This window comes from Ranitomeya imitator, chromosome 1 (assembly GCF_032444005.1).
Source record: "Ranitomeya imitator isolate aRanImi1 chromosome 1, aRanImi1.pri, whole genome shotgun sequence".
Taxonomy (NCBI): domain Eukaryota; kingdom Metazoa; phylum Chordata; class Amphibia; order Anura; family Dendrobatidae; genus Ranitomeya; species Ranitomeya imitator.
The window spans coordinates 30,978,573-31,003,539 of NC_091282.1; the positions used below are offsets into that span (position 1 = coordinate 30,978,573).

A 24,967-nucleotide genomic window follows, 5' to 3' on the forward strand; every position below is an offset into this window, starting at 1 on the left:
ATGGTGAGGCTGAGGTAAGTGAGATGGAGGAAGTTCCTGGCGGTGCAACTTCTGCAGAGGTTGGAGGTGGTTCAAGGATCGGGTTGCGAGTTTCTTCCGCCAGCTCTCGAGCCTCGGGAGCCTGAGCAGGTACCGCCTGTGTCAGGAACTGAGGAGGAAACTCGAACATCTCGTCTCGGCTGGAGGTAACCGTGAGGAGATCTCCAGAGTGAAGTCTTTACTCAAGAGGTGTCAGTACGATAGGCACACATCTTTGGTTTTTGAGAGGGATTTCGGGAGGTACCGCTCGCCTGACCCCTACAGAAACTGTAAGATGTCAGTGAGTTGTAAGGTGGTGACAGGTTTGGTCGACGATACGGGTTCCCTGAAAAGATCCAAATCAGGGATCCTGGAGGTGATCAGATCTATCTACTCACACCTCTTGGGGAAGAGGGATCTGGATCGGAACGTGATGTCGGCTTTCCTGGCCGAGGCCATCCCTGAGCCAGGGGATGACCCCTCGCTCCACGTTTTGACAGAACCAATCAGGGAAGAGAAAGTGCGACTGGCCATTGATGGGCTTCGGCCTAAGAAATCACCAGGTCCGGATGGCTTAACATCCGAGTTTTATAAGACCTTTAGGGACTCCTTGGTCCCTCTCTTGACTGAGGTGTTTAACGAGTGTCTCTCCTCGGGCGCTCTTTCCCAGTCGATGAGGCAGTCTGCCCTGATTATCCTGTCAAAGGGTAAGGACCCGTCCCGTATTGAGAATTGGCGTCCCATAGCGCTTCTCAATACGGACCGGAAGGTTCTGGCAAAGGTGCTGTTCAAACGGCTGGTGAAGTTTGCACCCCGGCTCCTTTCGGGGGCCCAGCACTGCTCTGTTCCAGGCCGCAGTACGTTTAGTGCTGTGCTCGGTGTCCAAGAGGCAGTGGAGCAGGGCAGGGCAGGTCACTGGAAGGGGTACTTGCTGTCCTTACACCAGGCGTAGGCTTTTGATCGGGTTAACCATGAGTACCTCTGGTCCGTCCTTCTGAGGTACGGTCTGCCTGGGGGGTTTGTAAATTGGCTAAAGATCTTGTACGCGGGGGCAGAGACTTTCCCGCTCGTGAATGGTTGGTCTGGCCGCCCTTTTGAGGTTGGGTCTGGGGTCCGCCAGGGCTGTCCATTGAGCCCGCTGTTATACGTGTTCGCGATAGATCCCCTTTTAAGGAGGATTGAGCGTGGGCCGTTGGCGGGAGTCAGGATGGACCAGGTGGCCCCGGAAGCCACTCTGAGGGTGGTAGCGTATGCCGATGACGTCTCCCTTTTCGTGTCCTCGGGTGAGGAGGCGGAGTGGGCCATGTCTGAGGTTGATCGCTACTCGGAGGCTTCTGGGTCCAGAATTAATCAGGAAAAGTGTGAGAGTCTCTGGCTGGGAGGGGGAGTCCCTAGTTTTGGTCTCCCGGACACTCTTCCAGAGCCCCAGGCATCGGCAAAAATCCTAGGCATCGAATTTGGCCCTGGGGACTACCCCCAGCAAAATTGGGAGGGCAGACTTAAGATCGCCGCCCAGAAGGTGGACCAATGGAAGGGTTGGTCTTTGACCCTGAGGGAAAGGGTTAGCCTGGTTAAGGGTTTATTGCTACCCTTGTTAATATACCTGGGCAGTGTCTGCATGTTGCCAGAGCCGCTCTGGACACGGGTCTACAGCATGTTTTTCCAGATGTTATGGGGAAATAGGCTGAACCTAGTCAAGCGGGAGGTCACATATCGCACAAGGAGACTAGGAGGGTTGGGTATGGTCAACCCAGTGGTGTTTCTAATAAACACTTTTGTCAAGACTAACATCGCCAACCTCTGGTCAGAGAGGGCTCCTCCGTGGGTATTCTCCTGCAGGGGATGGCTTCGGCCCTTCTTCCAGGAATGGGAGACAGGAGGGCAAGTGAAGGACCTGCGCACACCACACGGGCATCTCCCGGCTTACGCTACCCCGGTTCTGAAGGTGATCCGCCGGTGGGGTCTGGGAATGTGGGAGATCAGGACCATGTCGAGGAAATTCCTTGACAGGAGGGTCCTGTTGACCCATTTCCAGAAGCCTCTGGTGCTCAAAGATTGCCCAAGTCGGGATCTGGAGGGTGGGCTGAGGTTATTGAATTCTACACGGGTCCCCTTGAAGTTTTGGGACTTGGCTTGGCGCTGCTTCCATGGGAAACTGTACGTAATGGACAACCTGAAGTGTAGGAACTCCGATGATCGGGGTTGTCCCCGTGAGGGGTGTTGCGACACGCTGGAAAGCATGGAGCACTTCCTCCTTCAGTGTCCTTGTAGACCCCTGTATTAAAACAGGGTGGGTGCTTCCATAAGCTGGCCTCGGCTGGCACACCTTTCCTATGCGGAGTGGGCGTATGGGGCATTCGGATCCCTGGGTGGCCGAGATCGGGGCACTTTATTTCTAGTCAGTTTAGTCGTCAGGTTTTACACGTGGAACGCACGGTGCTTAGTGTCAACTCAGCAGAAAATCCTCCCCCGGGACGAGGTTGTTAGGAACATTCTGGGTGCCCTGGTGAAGGTGCGCTCTCTGGAGTATGACAGGCTAGGTGCAGCGAGGGCCTCTCTTCTCTGGAGAGGGCTCTCATTTAATGTACCTAGGGCTTAGATAAGCAGGTAAATGGTAGGGACAGGTAGATAGCCTCAGTAGGGACAGGTAGATAGTTAGGGACAGGACAGGGACAGCCCAGGGACAGTTAGGTAGGCACGCGGTGAGTTAGGTAGGGTAGTAGGGTCAGGCAGGGAGAGACAGGGAAAGGTAGGTAGAAAAAATAGGGGCAGATGTCTAGACAGGTAGGGACGGCTGGTAGAGTAAGGATTCCTAGGGTAGAAGCCTGTCATCTCCGGTTTCCCGGTGGCGGGCTGGGGCTTTTCACGATCAGATTTTTGTTTTGCAGAAGTGAATTACTGATATAGGGCTTACAGGCACCAATCCTGGCTCTGGGTAAGTGTTGTGTATATATAGAGTTATGTAGCAGTGTATTGTATGGGTTAATGCACCTGTCTTGCAAGCAAGAGGATATGAGTTCCTTTGTGAGCTTATTTTTGTATTGTGTGGGTGTCTTTTTTTGTGGTGGGAGGGAGGGGTTTGGTGGTAGGTTGTTTATGGTTGTATTTGCTGTGTAAAAAGAAAAAAAAGGGGGGAAAAAAAGGAAAAAAAAATAATAAAAAAAAATATAAAATTAAAAAAAAAAAAAAAAATTGTGTGTTTTAGATAGATGTGTTTAAGCCAGGTGGCTATAGTGTTTCTTTTTGGGCGATGGACCAGAAGTTTTCTTTGTCAGGTTTGGTATGAAGTGTGTATGTGCGTGTATTAATAAAATGTTTCTTCTCTCCTTGGGTGATGTAACCTGGGGAGGAGGAGATCTGGAGAATCAAAAGACAAGTAAAGGACAGAAAACAACATAAGAAAGAAAGATGGAGGAAGCTTCTCTGAGAAAGAAGAAGGCAGTTTGTTTTCTTTTGCGGGGTTGCTTTGACTGGGGGCTGTTATGCTGGACTCGGACTTTGCTTTGGACTGGGGGGGTAATGCTGGACTCGGACAGTTGCTTTTGCTGGGGTTTTGATTTTTGCTATTTATTGATTGTAAGTTTTGTATTTTTATAATAAAAGAGTTCACTACATACAGATTTATACAACAACCACTAGAGGGAGCTCACTACATACAGATTTATACAGTCACCACTAGGAGGAGCTCGCTATATACAGATTTATACAGTCACCACTAGGGGGAGCTCATTACATACAGATTTATACAGTCACCACTAGGAGGAGCTCATTACATACAGATTTACACAGCCACCACTAGGAGCTTGTAGTCTGTGGAGGAAGGTGCTGTTTTGTGTGCTCCAGGAGAGTAACCAGTTTTTCACTCAGGAATCCCCCCCCTCTCTGACCCAGGAAAGAGAGGGGTGTATTGGATGGACTGTGGGGCTGAGTCCCCGTCTCCCACCCCTCGGTCTAGGCCGGCGAGGGGTGGGAGCTCATCGCTACCGGCAAAGAGGGTCACCAGATCCGGCAAGGCCCAGTACATGGTGGAGCCCAGGAAGACCCAGGAGGGCTGCAAAGCCCCTAAGGCTGAGGCGAGGGCCACTGCGGTGTCTCCTCCCGGAGGTGAGCGGAGTACTCGCAGAGGTGCAGCGGCGCCGGTGCCGAAGGATTGGGGCACTAGGGCCGCACGGGAGACGGTTGACAGCTATGCCTCCCGCGTCCATGTGTACCTCAGCGAGCATGAGGAGGCTGGGAAGACCCTCAGGAGACTCCAGCAGGAGATGAAGGAGGTGAGGCAGGCTGCAAGCAGAGCCTCCCGCACAGAGAAGTCTGCCCTAACAGCCAGGATATCCAGCCTGGGGATCTGCATTGAGGGCATGGAAGCCCGGAGAGCGGCGATATTAAATAACAGCGGGCCCTTCCGGGAAAAGCTGGAGAATGACGACCGATTCCACAACATGGTTGCTGCAAAGGAGCCAGAGGGGTCTCGGCGTCCGACCCAGGTGGAGGAGGTGGACCATGAGGAGATGGAGGAGGCACCGTACCCACCTGGGGGCTTGGTAAGTGATCTCCAGGCCACACACAGCGGGATAGATCCAGTGCAGGTCCCACTCCCATCAGACAATAGTATTTCAGAGGATGATGGGGGTGATGCGGATGATAGCAGCAGCGATAACAGCAGTAGTGGGGGTTGCCTCGTCTTGCAGCAGATCCGTCAGCTAGAGTCCCCAGTAAATTATGCCCACCTGAAGTTTGGGGATGAGGTCTGCGGGGACGAGGCAACCAGGAGGGGGAAAAAGAAAAGAAAAAAAAGGAAGAAAACATCGGAGGAGAGGTTGGTGTTTGTCCCCCTTCCTGGGACCCCCCGATCCCGCTGTGTGGAGCCCGCTACCCACCCCGGCCCGGGACCTGCAGTGGGTCCGGTGCGAGGGAGCGGGGAGAGTACAAGTCATATGGCGCAGGTCGCCGTCTCTGCTGGCGGTAGCAGAGGGGGCGAGAGTGGGCATGCGGCTGCAGAGCCGGACACTGTGCATGGTCTGGAGAGTGGCCCTGTGGCGGGCAGTAATAAAACCTGTGGAGGTGTCCAGGCCCGATCCTCTGTGGAAACGGGGGACGGCCTGGCGCCTGCTGCACCCGCTGACGCTCGGGGGGTAGGGGCTGTGGGTACCTTGCCGGTGGTCACCGCTCCCCGCAGTGTTGGCGGTGCGCTGTCAGCCGGGGCCGCATCATCGGCGGCGTGTGCTGTGGTGTCGGGGTCCCCCACATGCAGATCCGATGCTGGGTCAAAATCCGGGACCCCGGCACTGGTTATCATCTCGGGTGCAGCTGTAATGGCTGCGGTAATGCCGGTACGGACCGCATCCTCGCCGGAGAAAGTCGCACCGCCGGGGTCCTCTGCATGTGTGTCACCTGTATCTGTGGGGGACCCGGCGGTGAAGTGCACACAGGAGCGTGGAGATGGTCTGCAGGAGAGGCTGGAGCAACAGTCTGCAGCTGTCAGCACATGCTCTGCTGAAAAGCAGGGTGTGGTAATCAAACCCTGCAGTATCGATCTTAAAGGGGCAGCTGTACTGCAAACAGCAACAACCCCAGCAGAAAGCAGGAAAAAAAATGCAAAAAAAAATGTAAATAAGAATGGAAGTGGTGCAAGTGGTGTGAATAGTGTGTGTGATAATGGTGAAGGGTCAGGTGTTGGAAGGGCAGTTTCTGCTGGAGGTATGGTTGGTGTGAATGGTGCCAGCGTGGGGACTTCTAATGAAAATGGTGAGGCTGAGGTAAGTGAGGTGGAGATGGTTGACTGTGAGGTTGAGGGTTCAGGGAATATAGGGGCTGGTCCATCGTCCCCATCACCTGCAGCAGCTATTAGTTATGCGGCTGCTGCCGCTGGGGTTCCACAGGGGTCTTCCTCATCTCCGGACCCAGGGAATGAAGCTTTTCGCCGCCGTTTCCTGGAGGCCCTCAAAAAAGGGGAGCAGACGATCAATGTAGAGGGAAGAGAGGTGGCGTTGTCCTACTGGCTAGATAAGTTTGGTCTAGCTGCCTTCCAAGAGAAAAGGGGGGGGGGAGACCGTGTGGTCCCTCCCGACAGCCGGGCAGGGGGTCTCCAGGAGAAATGTGGTTCGTCTTCGCTGGAGGGGTGATGAAGCGTGTCCATCCAGGACAAATGTGGTGAAGCTCCTCATGAAGATGGACTTCAGGGCTATTGACATCTTTGCTCTGATACATCCTTTTGGGACCTCCACCTTTGATATCAGCTTTGTTCGGCCGGAGGGCTTAGAGCTCTTTTGGTCGAATTATGAGCTGGTAAAAGAGGAGCCCGGCTGGCGAGGTTTCGCCGTGGAAGCAATTTCTCGCCAAAGTGGGCCGAAGAAAGTGACCGTTTTAACATGTAATGAGTCTCTTTCTGGCGTTGACATAATGACCTGGTTGAGTCGGTACGGCGAGGTTGTGGAGGTCCCGAAGAAGAACCGGGACGATTTTGGTATCTGGTCAGGGGGCTGGACCTTCATGGTAAAGTTGAAGCGTTCAGGGGGCACTGTCACCCACATCCCTTCCTCGGCTTTTCTGGGAAGGGATCGGATTCTGGTCTTCTACCAGGGGCAGCCGAAGGTATGCCACAGGTGCGGTGATCCTCGCCACTTCAGCGCGGGCTGCAAGGTGCAGAAATGTGCCTTGTGTGGCGAGGTAGGTCACCTCGCCGCATCCTGTGGTGTCATTCGATGTCACCTGTGTGGTGATCTAGGTCACCCGTTCAGCCGCTGCCCTCGTTCCTTCTCTAATGCCATGGCCAGCCGGGCGGAGGGGAGCCGTGAGGAAGTTCCTGGCGGTGCAACTTCTGCAGAGGTTGGAGGTGGTAGCGGGGGAGGAGCTGAGGGGCCGATGAGGAATGGCAGGGCTAGGGGCCCCTCTTACCAGCGGAGGCAGGCAAGGCGTCAGGAGGGCAGAGGGCAGGAGGAGCCTCAGGAAACTGGGGTAATGGCTGCCCCCTCCTCCGAGGCGACAGCCCATGTCACTGAGGCCCCGGGGGAGGAAGCGGTGAATGAGGAGATCAGACGGGTGGAGAATGAGGAAGCGGCTGATCTCTCAGATGCCTCTCAATATGAAAGTTTTGATGAGGATGGAGGGGAACAGCCAAAAGAAATGGGTGACAAGGGTACCAAGAGTGCCAAGAGTGCCAAAAGTAAAAAAAAGAAGAAAAAAGGTGGAAAATCTTCTTCCCTGACCAAGGTGCCTAAGGAAGGTCCCACCAACTCCCCTCTGATCCCTCTCTCCAACCGGTTCCAAGCCCTTGACGATCCTGCTGAGACGGGAGTCGGGGGTGAGGTTCCGGAGGTAACATCGGGAGGGCCTTTAGGAGGCGGGGGAGTCCCTTCTCCGGGGGGTGTGTCTTCCTCGCGAGGTGGGGACGACCCTGGGTCCGGAGATGAGAAAGAGGTGGGAGGGATGGATACCTCTGTCTCTCTGAAAAGAAGAGGGGGGGCTTCATCGTCCGGAGACGAGCGGGCTAAGAAAAAGGGTGGGGTGAAGAAAAAGGCCATCTAACTCGATCACTCATGATGGCGGCACCCACCCCGTTGACTCTAGCGACCATTAATGTCGCTAGTATAAAGTCTGATGCGGCTAGATTTGCGGCCTTTGATTTTCTCACCCGATTTGAGGCTGAAATTTTGTTTTTGCAGGAGACCAGGCTTACGGATATGGGGGCCATACGCAAGGCGAAGAGCGAGTGGAGGTGCGGGTCTTCGTACTGGTCTCTTGCGGCCGAGCCGTGTAGCGGGGTGGCAGTCCTTTTTAAGACTGCATCGGTTGAATGCCGGAGAGTTATCGAGGTAGAAATGGGGAGGTGCCTGGTCTTAGACGTCTTCATGAGGGGACAGGAGCTTCGGCTCATTAACATCTATGGTCCGCAGTCAAAGTGGGACCGTAAATGTCTCTTCCTGAAGATTAAGCCCTATCTTTTTACCAGTCGGCAGGTGGTCTTTGGAGGTGACTTTAACACTGTCACAAGGCTTCGTGATAGGGGAGGCTCCATTGACCGGCTGGCTTATGATAGTAATACTCTTAATAGCATAGCTAGTGACGCTCGCCTGGTGGATGTCCACATCCGGCACACCCCAGGTCACTGTGGTTTCACCTTTCATAGAGGTAATTGTAGGTCTAGGATAGACAGGTTTTTTTTAAAGGAGGAAGCCATCTCTTCAGCAGTGTCCGTTGTTGAGGTGGAGTTCTCCGATCACTGTCTGATTTCTTTTTCTCTGAATGTTTCAGAAACCCCTCGGATGGGAAGGGGACTATGGAAGCTGAATTCGTCCCTCTTGGATGAAGCAGAGATAAGACAATCCTTTGAGGACTTTCTTCAGAGCCAGGTACCGCTTTTGGATCTCTGTAGCGATAAGTCAGAGTGGTGGGAGATGTTCAAGGATCGGGTTGCGAGTTTCTTCCGCCAGCTCTCGAGCCTCAGGAGCCTGTGCAGGTACCGCCTGTGTCAGGAACTGAGGAGGAAACTCGAACATCTCGTCTCGGCTGGAGGTGACCGTGAGGAGATCTCCAGAGTGAAGTCTTTACTCAAGAGGTGTCAGTACGATAGGCACACATCTTTGGTTTTTGAGAGGGATTTCGGGAGGTACCGCTCGCCTGACCCCTACAGAAACTGTAAGATGTCAGTGAGTTGTAAGGTGGTGACAGGTTTGGTCGACGATACGGGTTCCCTGAAAAGATCCAAATCAGGGATCCTGGAGGTGATCAGATCTTTCTACTCACACCTCTTGGGGAAGAGGGATCTGGATCGGAACGTGATGTCGGCTTTCCTGGCCGAGGCCGTCCCTGAGCCAGGGGATGACCCCTCGCTTCACGTTTTGACAGAACCAATCAGGGAAGAGGAAGTGCGACTGGCCATTGATGGGCTTCGGCCTAAGAAATCGCCAGGTCCGGATGGCTTAACATCCGAGTTTTATAAGACCTTTAGGGACTCCTTGGTCCCTCTCTTGACTGAGGTGTTTAACGAGTGTCTCTCCTCGGGCGCTCTTTCCCAGTCGATGAGGCAGTCTGCCCTGATTATCCTGTCAAAGGGTAAGGACCCGTCCCGTATTGAGAATTGGCGTCCCATAGCGCTTCTCAATACGGACCGGAAGGTTCTGGCAAAGGTGCTGTTCAAACGGCTGGTGAAGTTTGCACCCCGGCTCCTTTCGGGGGCCCAGCACTGCTCTGTTCCAGGCCGCAGTACATTTAGTGCTGTGCTCGGTGTCCGAGAGGCAGTGGAGCAGGGCAGGGCAGGTCACTGGAAGGGGTACTTGCTGTCCTTAGACCAGGCGAAGGCTTTTGATCGGGTTAACCATGAGTACCTCTGGTCCGTCCTTCTGAGGTACGGTCTGCCTGGGGGGTTTGTAAATTGGCTAAAGATCTTGTACGCGGGGGCAGAGACTTTCCCGCTCGTGAATGGTTGGTCTGGCCGCCCTATTGAGGTTGGGTCTGGGGTTCGCCAGGGCTGTCCATTGAGCCCGCTGTTATACGTGTTCGCGATAGATCCCCTTTTAAGGAGGATTGAGCGTGGGCCGTTGGCGGGAGTCAGGATGGACCAGGTGGCCCCGGAAGCCACTCTGAGGGTGGTAGCGTATGCCGATGACGTCTCCCTTTTCGTGTCCTCGGGTGAGGAGGCGGAGTGGGTCATGTCTGAGGTTGATCGCTACTCGGAGGCTTCTGGGTCCAGAATTAATCAGGAAAAGTGTGAGAGTCTCTGGCTGGGAGGGGGAGACCCTAGTTTTGGTCTCCCGGACACTCTTCCAGAGCCCCAGGCATCGGCAAAAATCCTAGGCATCGAATTTGGCCCTGGGGACTACCCCCAGCAAAATTGGGAGGGCAGACTTAAGATCGCCGCCCAGAAGGTGGACCAATGGAAGGGTTGGTCTTTGACCCTGAGGGAAAGGGTTAGCCTGGTTAAGGGTTTTTTGCTACCCTTGTTAATATACCTGGGCAGCGTCTGCATGTTGCCAGAGCCGCTCTGGACACGGGTCTACAGCCTGTTTTTCCAGATGTTATGGGGAAATAGGCTGAACCTAGTCAAGCGGGAGGTCACATATCGCACAAGGAGACTAGGAGGGTTGGGTATGGTCAACCCAGTGGTGTTTCTAATAAACACTTTTGTCAAGACTAACATCGCCAACCTCTGGTCAGAGAGGGCTCCTCCGTGGGTATTCTCCTGCAGGGGATGGCTTCGGCCCTTCTTCCAGGAATGGGAGACAGGAGGGCAAGTGAAGGACCTGCGCACACCGCACGGGCATCTCCCGGCTTACGCTACCCCGGTTCTGAAGGTGATCCGCCGGTGGGGTCTGGGAATGTGGGAGATCAGGACCATGTCGAGGAAATTCCTTGACAGGAGGGTTCTGTTGACCCATTTCCAGAAGCCTCTGGTGCTCAAAGATTGCCCAAGTTGGGATCTGGAGGGTGGGCTGAGGTTATTGAATTCTACACGGGTCCCCTTGAAGTTTTGGGACTTGGCTTGGCGCTGCTTCCATGGGAAACTGTACGTAAGGGACAACCTGAAGTGTAGGAACTCCGATGATCGGGGTTGTCCCCGTGAGGGGTGTTGCGACACGCTGGAAAGCATGGAGCACTTCCTCCTTCAGTGTCCTTTTAATACAGGGGTCTACAACAGGGTAGGTGCTTCCATAGGCTGGCCTCGGCTGGCACACCTTTCCTATGCGGAGTGGGCGTATGGGGCATTCGGATCCCTGGGTGGCCGAGATCGGGGCACTTTATTTCTAGTCAGTTTAGTCGTCAGGTTTTACACGTGGAACGCACGGTGCTTAGTGTCAACTCAGCAGAAAATCCTCCCCCGGGACGAGGTTGTTAGGAACATTCTGGGTGGCCTGGTGAAGGTGCGCTCTCTGGAGTATGACAGGCTAGGTGCAGCGAGGGCCTCTCTTCTCTGGAGAGGGTTCTCATTTAATGTACCTAGGGCTTAGATAAGCAGGTAAGTGATAGGGACAGGTAGATAGCCTCAGTAGGGACAGGTAGATAGTTAGGGACAGGACAGGGACAGCCCAGGGACAGTTAGGTAGGCACGCGGTGAGTTAGGTAGGGTAGTAGGGTCAGGCAGGGAGAGACAGGGAAAGGTAGGTAGATAAATAGGGGCAGATGTCTAGACAGGTAGGGTCGGCTGGTAGAGTAAGGATTGCTAGGGTAGAAGCCTGTCATCTCCGGTTTCCCGGTGGCGGGCTGGGGCTTTTCACGATCAGATTTTTGTTTTGCAGAAGTGAATTACTGATATAGGGCTTACAGGCACCAATCCTGGCTCTGGGTAAGTGTTGTATATAGAGAGTAATGTAGCAGTGTATTGTAATGTAAGGTTATGATCCTGTGGCTTTCAGGGTTAAAGCACCTGTCTTGTAAGCAAGAGGTTATGAGTTCCTTGGTGAGGTTATTTTTGTATTGTGTGGGTGTTTTTTTGTGGTGGGAGGGAGGGGTTTGGTGGTAGGTTGTTTATGGTTGTATTTGCTGTGTAAAAAGGAAAAAAGGGGGGGAAAAAAAGGAAAAAGGGAAAAAAAAAAAAATTATAAAATTTAAAAAAAAAAAAATTGTGTGTTTTAGATAGATGTGTTTAAGCCAGGTGGCTATAGTGTTTCTTTTTGGGCGATGGACCAGAGTTTTCTTTGTTAGGTTTGCTATGAAGTGTGTATGTGCGCGTGTATTAATAAAATGTTTCTTCTCTCCTTGGGTGATGTAACCTGGGGAGGAGGAGATCTGGAGAATCATAAAGTGAAAAGACAAGTAAAGGACAGAAAACAACAAGAAAGAAAGATGGAGGAAGCTTCTCTGAGAAAGAAGAAGGCAGTTTGTTTTCTTTTGCGGGGTTGCTTTGACTGGGGGCTGTTATGCTGGACTCGGACTTTGCTTTGGACTGGGGGGATAATGTTGGACTCGGACAGTTGCTTTTGCTGGGGTTTTGATTTTTGCTGTTTATTGTAAGTTTTGTATTTTTATAATAAAAGAGTTCACTACATACAGATATATATATATATAGTCACCACTAGAGGGAGCTCACTACATACAGATTTATACAGTCACCACTAGAGGGAGCTCACTACATACAGATTTATACAGTCACCACTAGAGGGGGCTCACTACATACAGATATATACAGTCACCACTAGGAAGGGCTCACTACATACAGATTTATACAGACACCACTAGAGGGAGCTCACTACATACAGATTTATACAGCCACCACTAGAGGGAGTTCACTACATACAGGTTTATACAGCCACCACTAGAGGGGGCTCACTACATACAGATTTATACAGCCACCACTAGAGGGAGTTCACTACATACAGGTTTATATAGCCACCCCTAGAGGGAGCTCACTACATACAGGTTTATACAGCCACCACTAGAGGGGGCTCACTACATACAGATTTATACAGCCACCACTAGAGGGAGTTCACTACATACAGGTTTATACAGCCACCACTAGAGGGGGCTCACTACATACAGATTTATACAGCCACCACTAGGAGGAGTTCACTACATACAGGTTTATATAGCCACCCCTAGAGGGAGCTCACTACATACAGATTTATACAGCCACCACTAGAGGGGGCTCACTACATACAGATTTATACAGCCACCACTAGGAGGAGCTCACTACATACAGGTTTATACAGCCACCACTAGAGGGGGCTCACTACATACAGATTTATACAGCCACCACTAGAGGGAGTTCACTACATACAGGTTTATACAGCCACCACTAGAGGGGGCTCACTACATACAGGTTTATATAGCCACCACTAGAGGGAGCTCACTACATACAGGTTTATATAGCCACCCCTAGAGGGAGCTCACTACATATGGATTTACACAGCTTGTATTAAACTTAATGTAAAATCTCTGTTGCGCGAAGTCGCCCTGGTGCTGGCGGCAGGCAAATGCTATCTCTGTTTAATGAGCAGTTTTTTTGGTTCCCTTTCTCCACAGGTCCCATGGCAATTGTGCCTCCTGCACATGCTAAAAATGTAATTTTCTGCAAACCCCTTGCACATTTGGCTCAGTCGCGGCTCAGAGATATATAAACATAGGGAAACATTTCAGAATTTTTTTCAATCAATACAATGAGCATTGGAAGTGAATTCAATTACAGCGGCTATAATAGGCATTGTGCCGGACAGGGACATAACGATTTCTCCAACAGGCTGATCGATGCCGACATCATGCCCCCTCCCCTTTATATTTGTTTCCTGCATTTATAACACGATGCTGCTTTTACATATCACTGTGATGGATTGAGAGGCAGAAGGCGTCTTCAATGGCGTCTGAGACGTCTCCGGCGAGTGACTCCAGGATACAGAAATTAATGAGAGAACAACGGTGATTACACAGAAATTGTGAATTACGGAGGTGAAACTGTTCAGGTAGTTGTAATGAAGTGTTCTGCTTTCCCCAGAATACACCGTTCAATAGTAACCGTCTGGTATAGAAAGCAGCAAAAAGTCCAGATTATTGAATGCAAACTACTTAATAGATTAAATCAGAAACATTTAGGTTCGGGCTCCACCCAGAGTTGAGGCAAAATTGCAGCATTACCGCTGTGCTGTGCCCCTTTTTGAGCTCCCTAAAATGAAAATTATGGTTGTGTTTCAGTCACAGATGACCTAGGAGATATGGGGAAAGCATTTACAGGATTAGGGAGGGCAGCTCAATAACGCTGTAGAAAGGGAGGAAAGCACATGATTCTTTATGAACTGTAAAAGGAGAAAATCACTGCAGGAATAAATCTGTTCTGATACATGAGAGCTAATGAAAACAGCATTATCCTGAGGACAAGGACTTCACGTCAAGAATGTCTTCGGACGAACACAAGAAAAGTCGGAAAATGAATGAAAGACTGAAGATTGCAGAGTGAACCTTGGGGCTGCACGCTGATTTTGGTCATGACCCAACGTTTCAGGGTCAAATATCGATTTATGCTGCTGTTACATTCTAGCATAATTCAGATGAAAGTTGTTGGGTTTTTTTGCCACTTGCGACCCCATTCTTCTGAACCACTAAAATAATAAAGGCGCCTATAGATAAAGTGATCATATATCGCCAGATTCCCGAAGATCGTGAATTCGTAGGACAGGATTCAACTTGGAATGAAAACTTTAGAAAAAAAAAGAAAATTGAAAAAGTTATTTTCTTCCAGCGTTTGGAATAACAAGTCTCGCGGGGGAGATCTGCGCGTCCCCAAACACAGAAATGTCTATTACTATTTCTCTAGAAATGAGAATCAGTCTCTGGGGGGAAGCGGATCGTACGAGCAGGGTCTCCCGGGACTCCATTTTTAATAAACTCTCTCTTCCTCCTTGTTATTCTCGTCTCGCCGATCAGTAAATCTACGTGAAGTTTTGTATCATTTTAATTTGCATACGATCAGAGGCCACGCGCGTCGGGGCGGCCACTTGCAGGCGTGTAAATAGGACGCGCTGTGCTGAAGCGTGCGGAATAACGAGTTACATCTGGATGCGAGGACGCCGTCGCCTTCGTCTTATTCCTTCTTCTAAAGACAAATTCAGTTGCCTCCTAGGCGGATAGGGCTTAGCGGATCTACATGATCGCCGCCGTGTTACGCCCACTCCTCCGTCTGCTCGGATTAGTGCACCAGGCGAAGGCAATGAAGTGGAAACGGCCACAAGCGCCGGAGCGGGCAATGATTTGACATGTGGTCGATGTTTTAAAAACTTTGCAGCTTTGAAAGCTCCATTGCCAAGTTTTTTAAAACTTTATACAGGTCCTTCTCAAAAAATTAGCATATAGTGTTAAATTTCATTATTTACCATAATGTAATGATTACAATTAAACTTTCATATATTATAGATTCATTATCCACCAACTGAAATTTGTCAGGTCTTTTATTGTTTTAATACTGATGATTTTGGCATACAACTCCTGATAACCCCAAAAACCTGTCTCAATAAATTAGCATATTTCACCCATCCAATCAAATAAAAGTGTTTTTTAATAACAAACAAAAAAACCATCAAATAATAATGTTCAGTTATGCACTCAATACTTGGTCGGGAATCCTTTGGCAGAAATGACTGCTTCAATGCGGCGTGGCATGGAGGCAATCAGCCTGTGACACTGCTGAGATGTTATGGAGGCCCAGGATGCTTCAATAGCGGCCTTAAGCTCATCCAGAGTGTTGGGTCTTGCGTCTCTCAACTTTCTCTTCACAATATCCCACAGATTCTCTATGGGGTTCAGGTCAGGAGAGTTGGCAGGCCAATTGAGCACAGTAATACCATGGTCAGTAAACCATTTACCAGTGGTTTTGGCACTGTGAGCAGGTGCCAGGTCGTGCTGAAAAATGAAATCTTCATCTCCATAAAGCATTTCAGCCGATGGAAGCATGAAGTGCTCCAAAATCTCCTGATAGCTAGCTGCATTGACCCTGCCCTTGATGAAACACAGTGGACCAACACCAGCAGCTGACATGGCACCCCACACCATCACTGACTGTGGGTACTTGACACTGGACTTCAGGCATTTTGGCATTTCCTTCTCCCCTGTCTTCCTCCAGACTCTGGCACCTTGATTTCCGAATGACATGCAAAATTTGCTTTCATCAGAAAAAAGTACTTGGGACCACTTAGCAACAGTCCAGTGCTGCTTCTCTGTAGCCCAGGTCAGGCGCCTCTGCCGCTGTTTATGGTTCAAAAGTGGCTTTACCTGGGGAATGCGGCACCTGTAGCCCATTTCCTGCACACGCCTGTGCACGGTGGCTCTGGATGTTTCCACACCAGACTCAGTCCACTGCTTCCTCAGGTTCCCCAAGGTCTGGAATCGGTCCTTCTCCACAATCTTCCTCAGGGTCCGGTCTCCTCTTCTCGTTGTACAGCGTTTTCTGCCACATTGTTTCCTTCCAACAGACTTACCATTGAGGTGCCTTGATACAGCACTCTGGGAACAGCCTATTTGTTGAGAAATTTCTTTCTGGGTCATACCCTCTTGCTTGAGGGTGTCAATGATGGCCTTCTTGACATCTGTCAGGTCGCTAGTCTTACCCATGATGGGGGTTTTGAGTAATGAACCAGGCAGGGAGTTTATAAAAGCCTCAGGTATCTTTTGCATGTGTTTAGAGTTAATTAGTTGATTCAGAAGATTAGGGTAATAGGTCGTTTAGAGAACCTTTTCTTGATATGCTAATTTATTGAGACAGGTTTTTTGGGTTATCAGGAGTTGTATGCCAAAATCATCAGTATTAAAACAATAAAAGACCTGACAAATTTCAGTTGGTGGATAATGAATCTATAATATATGAAAGTTTAATTGTAATCATTACATTATGGTAAATAATGAAATTTAACACTATATGCTAATTTTTTGAGAAGGACCTGTATATAAAACTTTTATTTTTTTTATATTTATAAATTAAAAAAAAAATAAAGGCTTTGGAATTTTTCTCTAATTTATTATAAAAAGGCATGGACGATCACCCTGAGCTATAATCCAGAAATAACTAAAAACCCAACATAAAAGCACAATAAGTTCCGGGCGTCTGCCCCCGACGAACCTTACAAGGCAACGAACTCTCAAGGATCCCGCGTCACTCACAAAAGAATGTCGGCTGAAATATTGTGCAAGTTTACAGTCTGCAAATGCAGCCGCGATGCTTAATGAGCAATTAAAGCAAAAATAGTCATAGGAAAATAGAAAAAAAATAAAATAATAAAATACGTCGCCGACACATTCGGATACTTCTCTCATCTATGGGGTAAATATGAAGGGTTTAGGGGAAGTTCCAGTCTGGAGGAGCCGTCACCCTCCTCCCCCCGTCCGCCTGTTGTTCTCCGCAGCGTAATTCCATCTATTAATATTGCAAAGGGCGACAATGGCAAAGGCAAGTGATCCAAATATAAGTCTCCAAGGAAGAACATGGAAAAGGATTTGTATTTGTTCTCTACCTGAGATTTAATCATCTCCTGCAAAAAAAAACAACAAAAAAAAGCCCTAAGGAACATGGAAGCTAAAGGCAGCCGAGAGGTGATTCCGGCTTTAGAACACAATTCTCTGCCAAGCGAAAGTTGGAAAAAAAAAAAAAGTTTGTGAGAACAATCGATAGTTTTAGAAAATGCTACGAATGTTTCCTTTCCACCTCCTCTTCTCTAGATACCGGATACCCTAGAATTTACTTCCTTACTTTAGTTACTTTGCTCTTAGCAATCCTACAAAACCTGCCGAAGTAATTGCCTATAAGTCAATCATTAGACACATTAACAATCCTCTTTAAATACTTTAAACTTATCATCTGAAAATGATACATTGTTTAAATCTGGTTACAGGGGTTTTTGAAAAAATGTTTTTTTTTCATATCATGAACTTTATTAAAAATATACTGTAGTAATCTATACACACAGTATACACAGGCTCCATCAATCACATTAGGCAATGTCATTCGTTCCCCCTCCCATCATATTGACTTTTGCACACGCACATTAGGTGCTTCAATACAAAATATAGGGTTGTGAGGATAATGTATAATACAGGTCCTTCTCAAAAAATTAGCATATAGTGTTAAATTTCATTATTTACCATAATGTAATGATTACAATTAAACTTTCATATATTATAGATTCATTATCCACCAACTGAAATTTGTCAGGTCTTTTATTGTTTTAATACTGATGATTTTGGCATACAACTCCTGATAACCCAAAAAACCTGTCTCAATAAATTAGCATATTTCACCCATCCAATCAAATAAAAGTGTTTTTTAATAACAAACAAAAAAACCATCAAATAATAATGTTCAGTTATGCACTCAATACTTGGTCGGTAATCCTTTGGCAGAAATGACTGCTTCAATGCGGCGTGGCATGGAGGCAATCAGCCTGTGACACTGCTGAGATGTTATGGAGGCCCAGGATGCTTCAATAGCGGCCTTAAGCTCATCCAGAGTGTTGGGTCTTGCGTCTCTCAACTTTCTCTTCACAATATCCCACAGATTCTCTATGGGGTTCAGGTCAGGAGAGTTGGCAGGCCAATTGAGCACAGTAATACCATGGTCAGTAAACCATTTACCAGTGGTTTTGGCACTGTGAGCAGGTGCCAGGTCGTGCTGAAAAATGAAATCTTCATCTCCATAAAGCATTTCAGCCGATGGAAGCATGAAGTGCTCCAAAATCTCCTGATAGCTAGCTGCATTGACCCTGCCCTTGATGAAACACAGTGGACCAACACCAGCAGCTGACATGGCACCCCACACCATCACTGACTGTGGGTACTTGACACTGGACTTCAGGCATTTTGGCATTTCCTTCTCCCCAGTCTTCCTCCAGACTCTGGCACCTTGATTTCCGAATGACATGCAAAATTTGCTTTCATCAGAAAAAAGTACTTGGGACCACTTAGCAACAGTCCAGTGCTGCTTCTCTGTAGCCCAGGTCAGGCGCCTCTGCCGCTGTTTATGGTTCAAAAGTGGCTTTACCTGGGGAATGCGGCACCTGTAGCCCATTTCCTGCACACGCCTGTGCACGGTGGCTCTGGATGTTTCCACACCAGACTCAGTCCACTGCTTCCTCAGGTTCCCCAAGGTCTGGAATCGGTCCTTCTCCACAATCTTCCTCAGGGTCCGGTCTCCTCTTCTCGTTGTACAGCGTTTTCGGCCACATTGTTTCCTTCCAACAGACTTACCATTGAGGTGCCTTGATACAGCACTCTGGGAACAGCCTATTTGTTGAGAAATTTCTTTCTGGGTCTTACCCTCTTGCTTGAGGGTGTCAATGATGGCCTTCTTGACATCTGTCAGGTCGCTAGTCTTACCCATGATGGGGGTTTTGAGTAATGAACCAGGCAGGGAGTTTATAAAAGCCTCAGGTATCTTTTGCATGTGTTTAGAGTTAATTAGTTGATTCAGAAGATTAGGGTAATAGGTCGTTTAGAGAACCTTTTCTTGATATGCTAATTTATTGAGACAGGTTTTTTGGGTTATCAGGAGTTGTATGCCAAAATCATCAGTATTAAAACAATAAAAGACCTGACAAATTTCAGTTGGTGGATAATGAATCTATAATATATGAAAGTTTAATTGTAATCATTACATTATGGTAAATAATGAAATTTAACACTATATGCTAATTTTTTGAGAAGGACCTGTATAAGTGTGAGGATAATGTATGTCACGATAATGTAAAAACCATAGCTGAGGGATTTTTGCACTTCTGACCATGGTCCCAAAAGCATGGCAGCTGTAAAACCCCCCTCTCTTCCCCTCCCCCCCTCCCCCCCCTGAATACAACAAACCAGCCCTATGGCAGACACTGGGTAATATGAAGCTTGTGTGTGAGCAGGGTGTGGCTTTAAACTGCAGGTGACCAATCCTGCAAAGCCACCTGTGGTCCCTCCCTTCTCAGTCAGGAATTTCTTTGTCTCCAGGGTCTGAGAACATAAAGATCTCTGACCTCAGTGAATATCATTAACCAATCCCTTAGTGATGTCCAGAGGCTGGAGTATATAAGCCCCCACACTTAACCCAGCCTGCAGTCTGAGTATTTTTGCCTGAGGACTGGAGCTGTACTATGCATTGGGACATTTGGGAGCTCTGCTTGCAGCATGGTTTTGCCTGACATGAACTGAGAACATGTGAGTTTTACCTTTCTTCTTTATTCCATGTTATTTTATAATTACCTTGTACATATTTTCAATTGTCTCATATTGTAACATCTTTATATAACTTTTTTTATAAACACTGCCTTAAATCTTTTATGGAGTATAATATTTAAAATACTAGATTCATTCTTCTGCTCTAAAAGGCACCCTAAGTCTTCTGAAGGGAATTACGCTACTGTTTTGGGTTAGTTTCGGACCAGTTTAATCGAAGCTGGTGGCAGCATACCGTGTTCTGGGTATTTGGGAGTCGTTGTAGCGACGGCGGCGTTGATAATTATTGTTCCTGCCTGAGTGGGAGTAGTTATCACCTCGCTGCAGCGTGCCCAATAGCCAGTACATAGCAGGCAGCCTTTCTGGTGACTAATTACCCTAGGTGCAGTACCTAATCTGACCTGAGGGTACGATGGCACCTGAGAGCTGCAAGTTCAAGCTGAACTGTAAAGCGGGATATACATAAATCCCTGCAGTTCGTGGTATATTGAAGAGCAGTGGGATACCTAAAATAAGCCCCTGCTGTAAACTAAGAGGTTAATAGTCTTGTAGGTGTTTTTTCATCACATTGTAGCAGTGGAGGGATAACTAAGATAAGCCCCCTACACATGTGATAGCCGTCTGTTGGCCTAAAGTCACCCCGATCCGTGAAGTAGGGGTGACGGTCACGGTGTGAATCGTGACAAGGGTCGAGGTGTGACCATTGCGCCTAATGTATGTGTGTTATTTAATAAAATAGCAGGAAGTTAGAGTCTAAAAAGCCCCAGTGGCCAAAGTGAGAATTGCAAGATTTTTTATTTTTAATACAGATTGTGATATGGAAAAAAAATTGACAAAATGAAAAGAAGAAATAATACATTTCACAAAAAACTGATTTTATTAGTAGGTAATTTTCTGATTACAAATTCCCTTTAAGAGGTGCATGCTTTTTAATCAATTTGGTTATGGGAAAGAGGGATTGGGCATGTTGAGTTTCAGCATGCCTGATTCTTCGATCCCTTTAGAGAGAGGAAGCAGCTAATGGAAATGGGGAATAAAACAGTCGGATAAACAAGTGGTTGATAGACAGGTGTCTAATTTATACAGTTGGCATTAATGAACCGGATTCTTTTCTTCTATTGCATTTTTTTTAAAGTTTGTACCCCCCCCCCCCAAATTCATGTAATGTACAGTGCTCTGTAATATACTGACACTTTATAATAAAAGTATAAACTCTAAAAGTAACATCATTAAGACTTACGGAAAGTTCTGATGACTTCACTTGGAGAACTAAGCTGGCTGTCTCCGAAAGAGTTAACCGCTTTTATGGCAAACTGATAGGTGGTGTCCGGCGATAGACCCTTCAGCACCATGGAGTCCATCTGTACCTGGTCTGTAACAGCGACCCAATCACTGTCAGTACCCGGCCTGAGATAAAACAGAAGAAAAAGTAAGGGAAGAGCCACCGAGCCATAGGGATCAAGAGTATGTATGGGGGAAGGTGAGCATGGGGCTTCTAGCAGGACTCACAGGCTTTCTCTATGAGTGGGAGGGGGAATCAGGACTCGCACCCATTTTTTTATTAGTGGGCGGAAAAAGCAGGACTCACAGGCTTTTTTAATTAGTGGGTGGAGGAAGCAGGACTCACAGGCTTTTTTAATTAGTGGGTGGAGGAAGCAGGACTCACAGGCTTTTTTAATTAGTGGGTGGAGGAAGCAGGACTCACAGGCTTTTTTAATTAGCTGGTGGAGGAAGCAGGACTCAGGCTTTTTAGTGGGTGAAGAAAGCAGGACTCACAGGCTTTTTTAATCAGTGGGTGGAGGAAGCAGGACTCACAGGATTTTTTAGTGGGTGGAGAAAGCAGGACTCACAGGATTTTTTAGTGGGTGGAGAAAGCAGGATTCACAAGCTTTTTTAATTAATGGGTAGAGGAAGCAGGACTCACAGGCTTTTTAAATTAGTGGATGGAGGAAGCAGAACTCACAGGCTTTTTTAGTGGGTGGAGAAAACAGGACTCACCAGCTTTTTTAGTGGGTGGAGAAAGCAGGACTCACAGGCTTTTTTAGTGGGTTGAGGAAGCAGGACTCACAAGCTTTTTTAATTAGTGGGTGGAGAAAGCAGGACTCACAGGCTTTTTCAGTGGGTGGAGGAAGCAGGACTCACAGGCTTTTTTAATTAGTGGGTGGAGGAAGCAGGACTCACAGGCTTTTTTAGTGGGTGAAGGAAGCAGGACTCACAGGCTTTTTTAATTAGTGGGTGGAGGAAGCAGGACTCACAGGCTTTTTTAATTAGTGGGTGGAGGAAGCAGGACTCACAGGCTTTTTTAATTAGTGGGTGGAGGAAGCAGGAGTCACAGGCTTTTTTAGTGGGTGAAGGAAGCAGGACTCACAGGCTTTTTTAATTAGTGGGTGGAGAAAGCAGGACTCACAGGCTTTTTTAATTAGTGGGTGGAGGAAGCAGGACTCACAGGCTTTTCTTGTTAGTAGGTGGAGGAAGCAGGACTCACAGGCTTTTTTAATTAGTGGGTGGAGGAAGCAGGACTCACAGGCTTTTTTAATTAGTGGGTGGAGGAAGCAGGACTCACAGGCTTTTCTTGTTAGTAGGTGGGGAGGAGGAGGACTCACATGTATTTTTTCATTAGTGGTTGGGGAAAAACAGGTCTCACAGACTTTCTTTACAAATATTGTCAGCAGTTAAAGAGCTTTTAACAAGAAATTACCCAAACATTGAAATATATGAAAAAAAAAAAATCTAAGAGCCCTACTGAATCCATTATAGAAATGTGATCAATCTATAGCGGGAGAACATGAAAAAAACATTGTGTAAAGAGATAGTTACAAATGGGAATGTATTACTTATCTACAAGTACAGTAAAAATGAACAAGTCATCACCTTCTTTGGATTTAAAAATAAAAGTAGACAAAAACCAATTATTCAGTTATTTCTTAATCATTTCCATTTCTGAGAAGCGATTGGCGCCTATCACCGCATCTCCCCCCAGGGGGTTACACTGTCGGGGGAGGGGAAGGTCTAATAAAGGTTTTACATTTGGAAGAAGAAGCTTCCATTTACGTCACAGTCACAAAATCCGAAAGCAAATAACGTTTTTAATGAACTTATTGTTTTTAGGAAGATGCTGAAAGCAGCAGATCACATCCAGGGGAGACAATTCCTCGCCGGCCTCGAAAGAGTCCACTTGTGAAACATTTGCGAGAGATACAACATCCATTTGCAGCCGCTAAATGTGGAGATCAAACAGAGATTTATACATCTCCGAGTCAAAAGATCGGTACACGAATTGTCCGGAGGAGCCGCCATGTCCAGGCTCACAGAAGGGGATTTGTTTATCTCCTCCACTTCATGGCAGAGCTACTCATCCTTCCCTCGGGGGATGGGGCTCGTCAATACTTTTTCCCCTTTTTACTTTTTGCCAACACTCTATTACCCTCATTTTGTTCCCATTCCATTTGTGGCTCCATAAGTGCTGGACCAAACAAAGAGATGGAGTTTGCAGATTAGCATAAATATGAGCGTTTCTGAACCATTTTACGATTGATATTGATGTCCAATGAGAACCTGAGTAGGTGGTCTTCTTGTATTAGTAAACTCCCCTGAGGATTTTACTCTCTAATGTAGGGGAATAATTGAAACTCGCAGACTTTCTCTATGAATGGGCGGAGGAAGCAGGACTCACAGACTTCTCTGAAAGTGGGCGGAGGAAGCAGGACTCACAGGCTTTCTCTATAAAAGGGCGGACAAAGCAGGACTCACAGGCTTTCTCTATGAGAGGGTGGAGGAAGCAGGACTCACAGGCTTTCTCTATGAGAGGGCGGAGAAAGCAGGACTCACAGGCTTTCTCTATAAGTGGGTGGAGGAAGCAGGACTCACAGGCTTTCTCTATAAGAGGGCGGAGGAAGCAGGACTCGCAGGCTTTCTCTATGAGAGGGCGGAGAAAGCAGGACTCACAGGCTTTCTCTATGAGTGGAAGGAGGAAGCAGGACTCACAGGCGTTCTCTATGAGTGGGTGGTAGAAGCAGGACTCCCAGGCTTACTCTATAAGTGGGTGGAGGAAGCAGGACTCACAGGCTTTCTCTATGAGTGGGAGAAGGAAGCAGGACTCACAGGCTTTCTCTATGAGTGGAAGGAGGAAGCAGGACTCACAGGCTTTCTCTATAAGAGGGCGGAGGAAGCAGGACTCGCAGGCTTTCTCTATGAGAGGGCGGAGAAAGCAGGACTCACAGGCTTTCTCTATAAGTGGGTGGAGGAAGCAGGACTCACAGGCTTTCTCTATAAGAGGGCGGAGGAAGCAGGACTCGCAGGCTTTCTCTATGAGAGGGCGGAGAAAGCAGGACTCACAGGCTTTCTCTATGAGTGGAAGGAGGAAGCAGGACTCACAGGCGTTCTCTATGAGTGGGTGGTAGAAGCAGGACTCCCAGGCTTACTCTATAAGTGGGTGGAGGAAGCAGGACTCACAGGCTTTCTCTATGAGTGGGTGGAGGAAGCAGGACTCACAGGCTTTCTCTATGAGTGGGAGAAGGAAGCAGGACTCACAGGCTTTCTCTATGAGTGGAAGGAGGAAGCAGGACTCACAGGCTTTCTCTATAAGTGGGCGGAGAAAGCAGGACTTGCGGGCTTTCTTTATAACTGGATGGAGGAAGCAGGCTCACAGGCTTACAATATAAGTAGACGGAGAAAGCAGGACTCACAGGTTTTCTCTATGAGTGGGCAGAGGAAGAAGGACTCACAGGCTTTTTATATAAGTGGGTGGAGGAAGCAGGACTCACAGGCTTTCTCTATAAGTGGGATGAGGAAGCAGGACTCACAGACTTTCTTTATAAGTGGTCGGAGGAAGCAGGACTCACAGGCTTTCTCTATGAGTGGGAGGAGAAAGTAGGACTCACAGGCTTTCTTTATAAGTGGTCGGAGGAAACAGGACTTACAGGCTTTCTCTATGAGTGGGCAGGGGAAGCAGGACTTACAGGCTTTCTCTATGAGTGGGAGGAGGAAGCAGGACTCACAGGCTTTCTTTATAAGTGGGCAGAAGAAGCAGGACTCACAGGCTCTCTCTATGAGTGGGTGGAGAAGCAGGACTCACAGGCTTTCTCTTTGAGTGGGTGGAGAAGCAGGACTCACAGGCTTTCTCTATGAGTGGGTGGAGAAGCAGGACTCACAGGCTTTCTCTATGAGTGGGCAGCAGAAGCAGGACTCACAGGCTTTCTCTATATTATCCAATTTTATATACTCAAGATCATAAAAGTAGCAATAGTAACAGACAGTAATTGTCTAGTAACTCCTGATAGGGCTGCGCTGTCTGACAATGAAAATTATCCTGTAAACATGAATCCCATAAATG

At 48.1% G+C, this 24,967-nt stretch overlaps 1 protein-coding gene across 1 annotated transcript in view; it reads right to left on the reverse strand.

Annotated features, from left to right (window-relative positions):
* Nucleotides 1-24,967, reverse strand: part of EGFLAM (EGF like, fibronectin type III and laminin G domains) — a 184,540-nt gene that overhangs the window by 66,317 nt on the left and 93,256 nt on the right. The window contains exon 7 of the mRNA XM_069745931.1: nucleotides 20,876-21,042. Within this exon, the coding sequence (XP_069602032.1) occupies nucleotides 20,876-21,042 (167 nt within the window). The remainder of the gene's footprint in view (nucleotides 1-20,875; nucleotides 21,043-24,967) is intronic.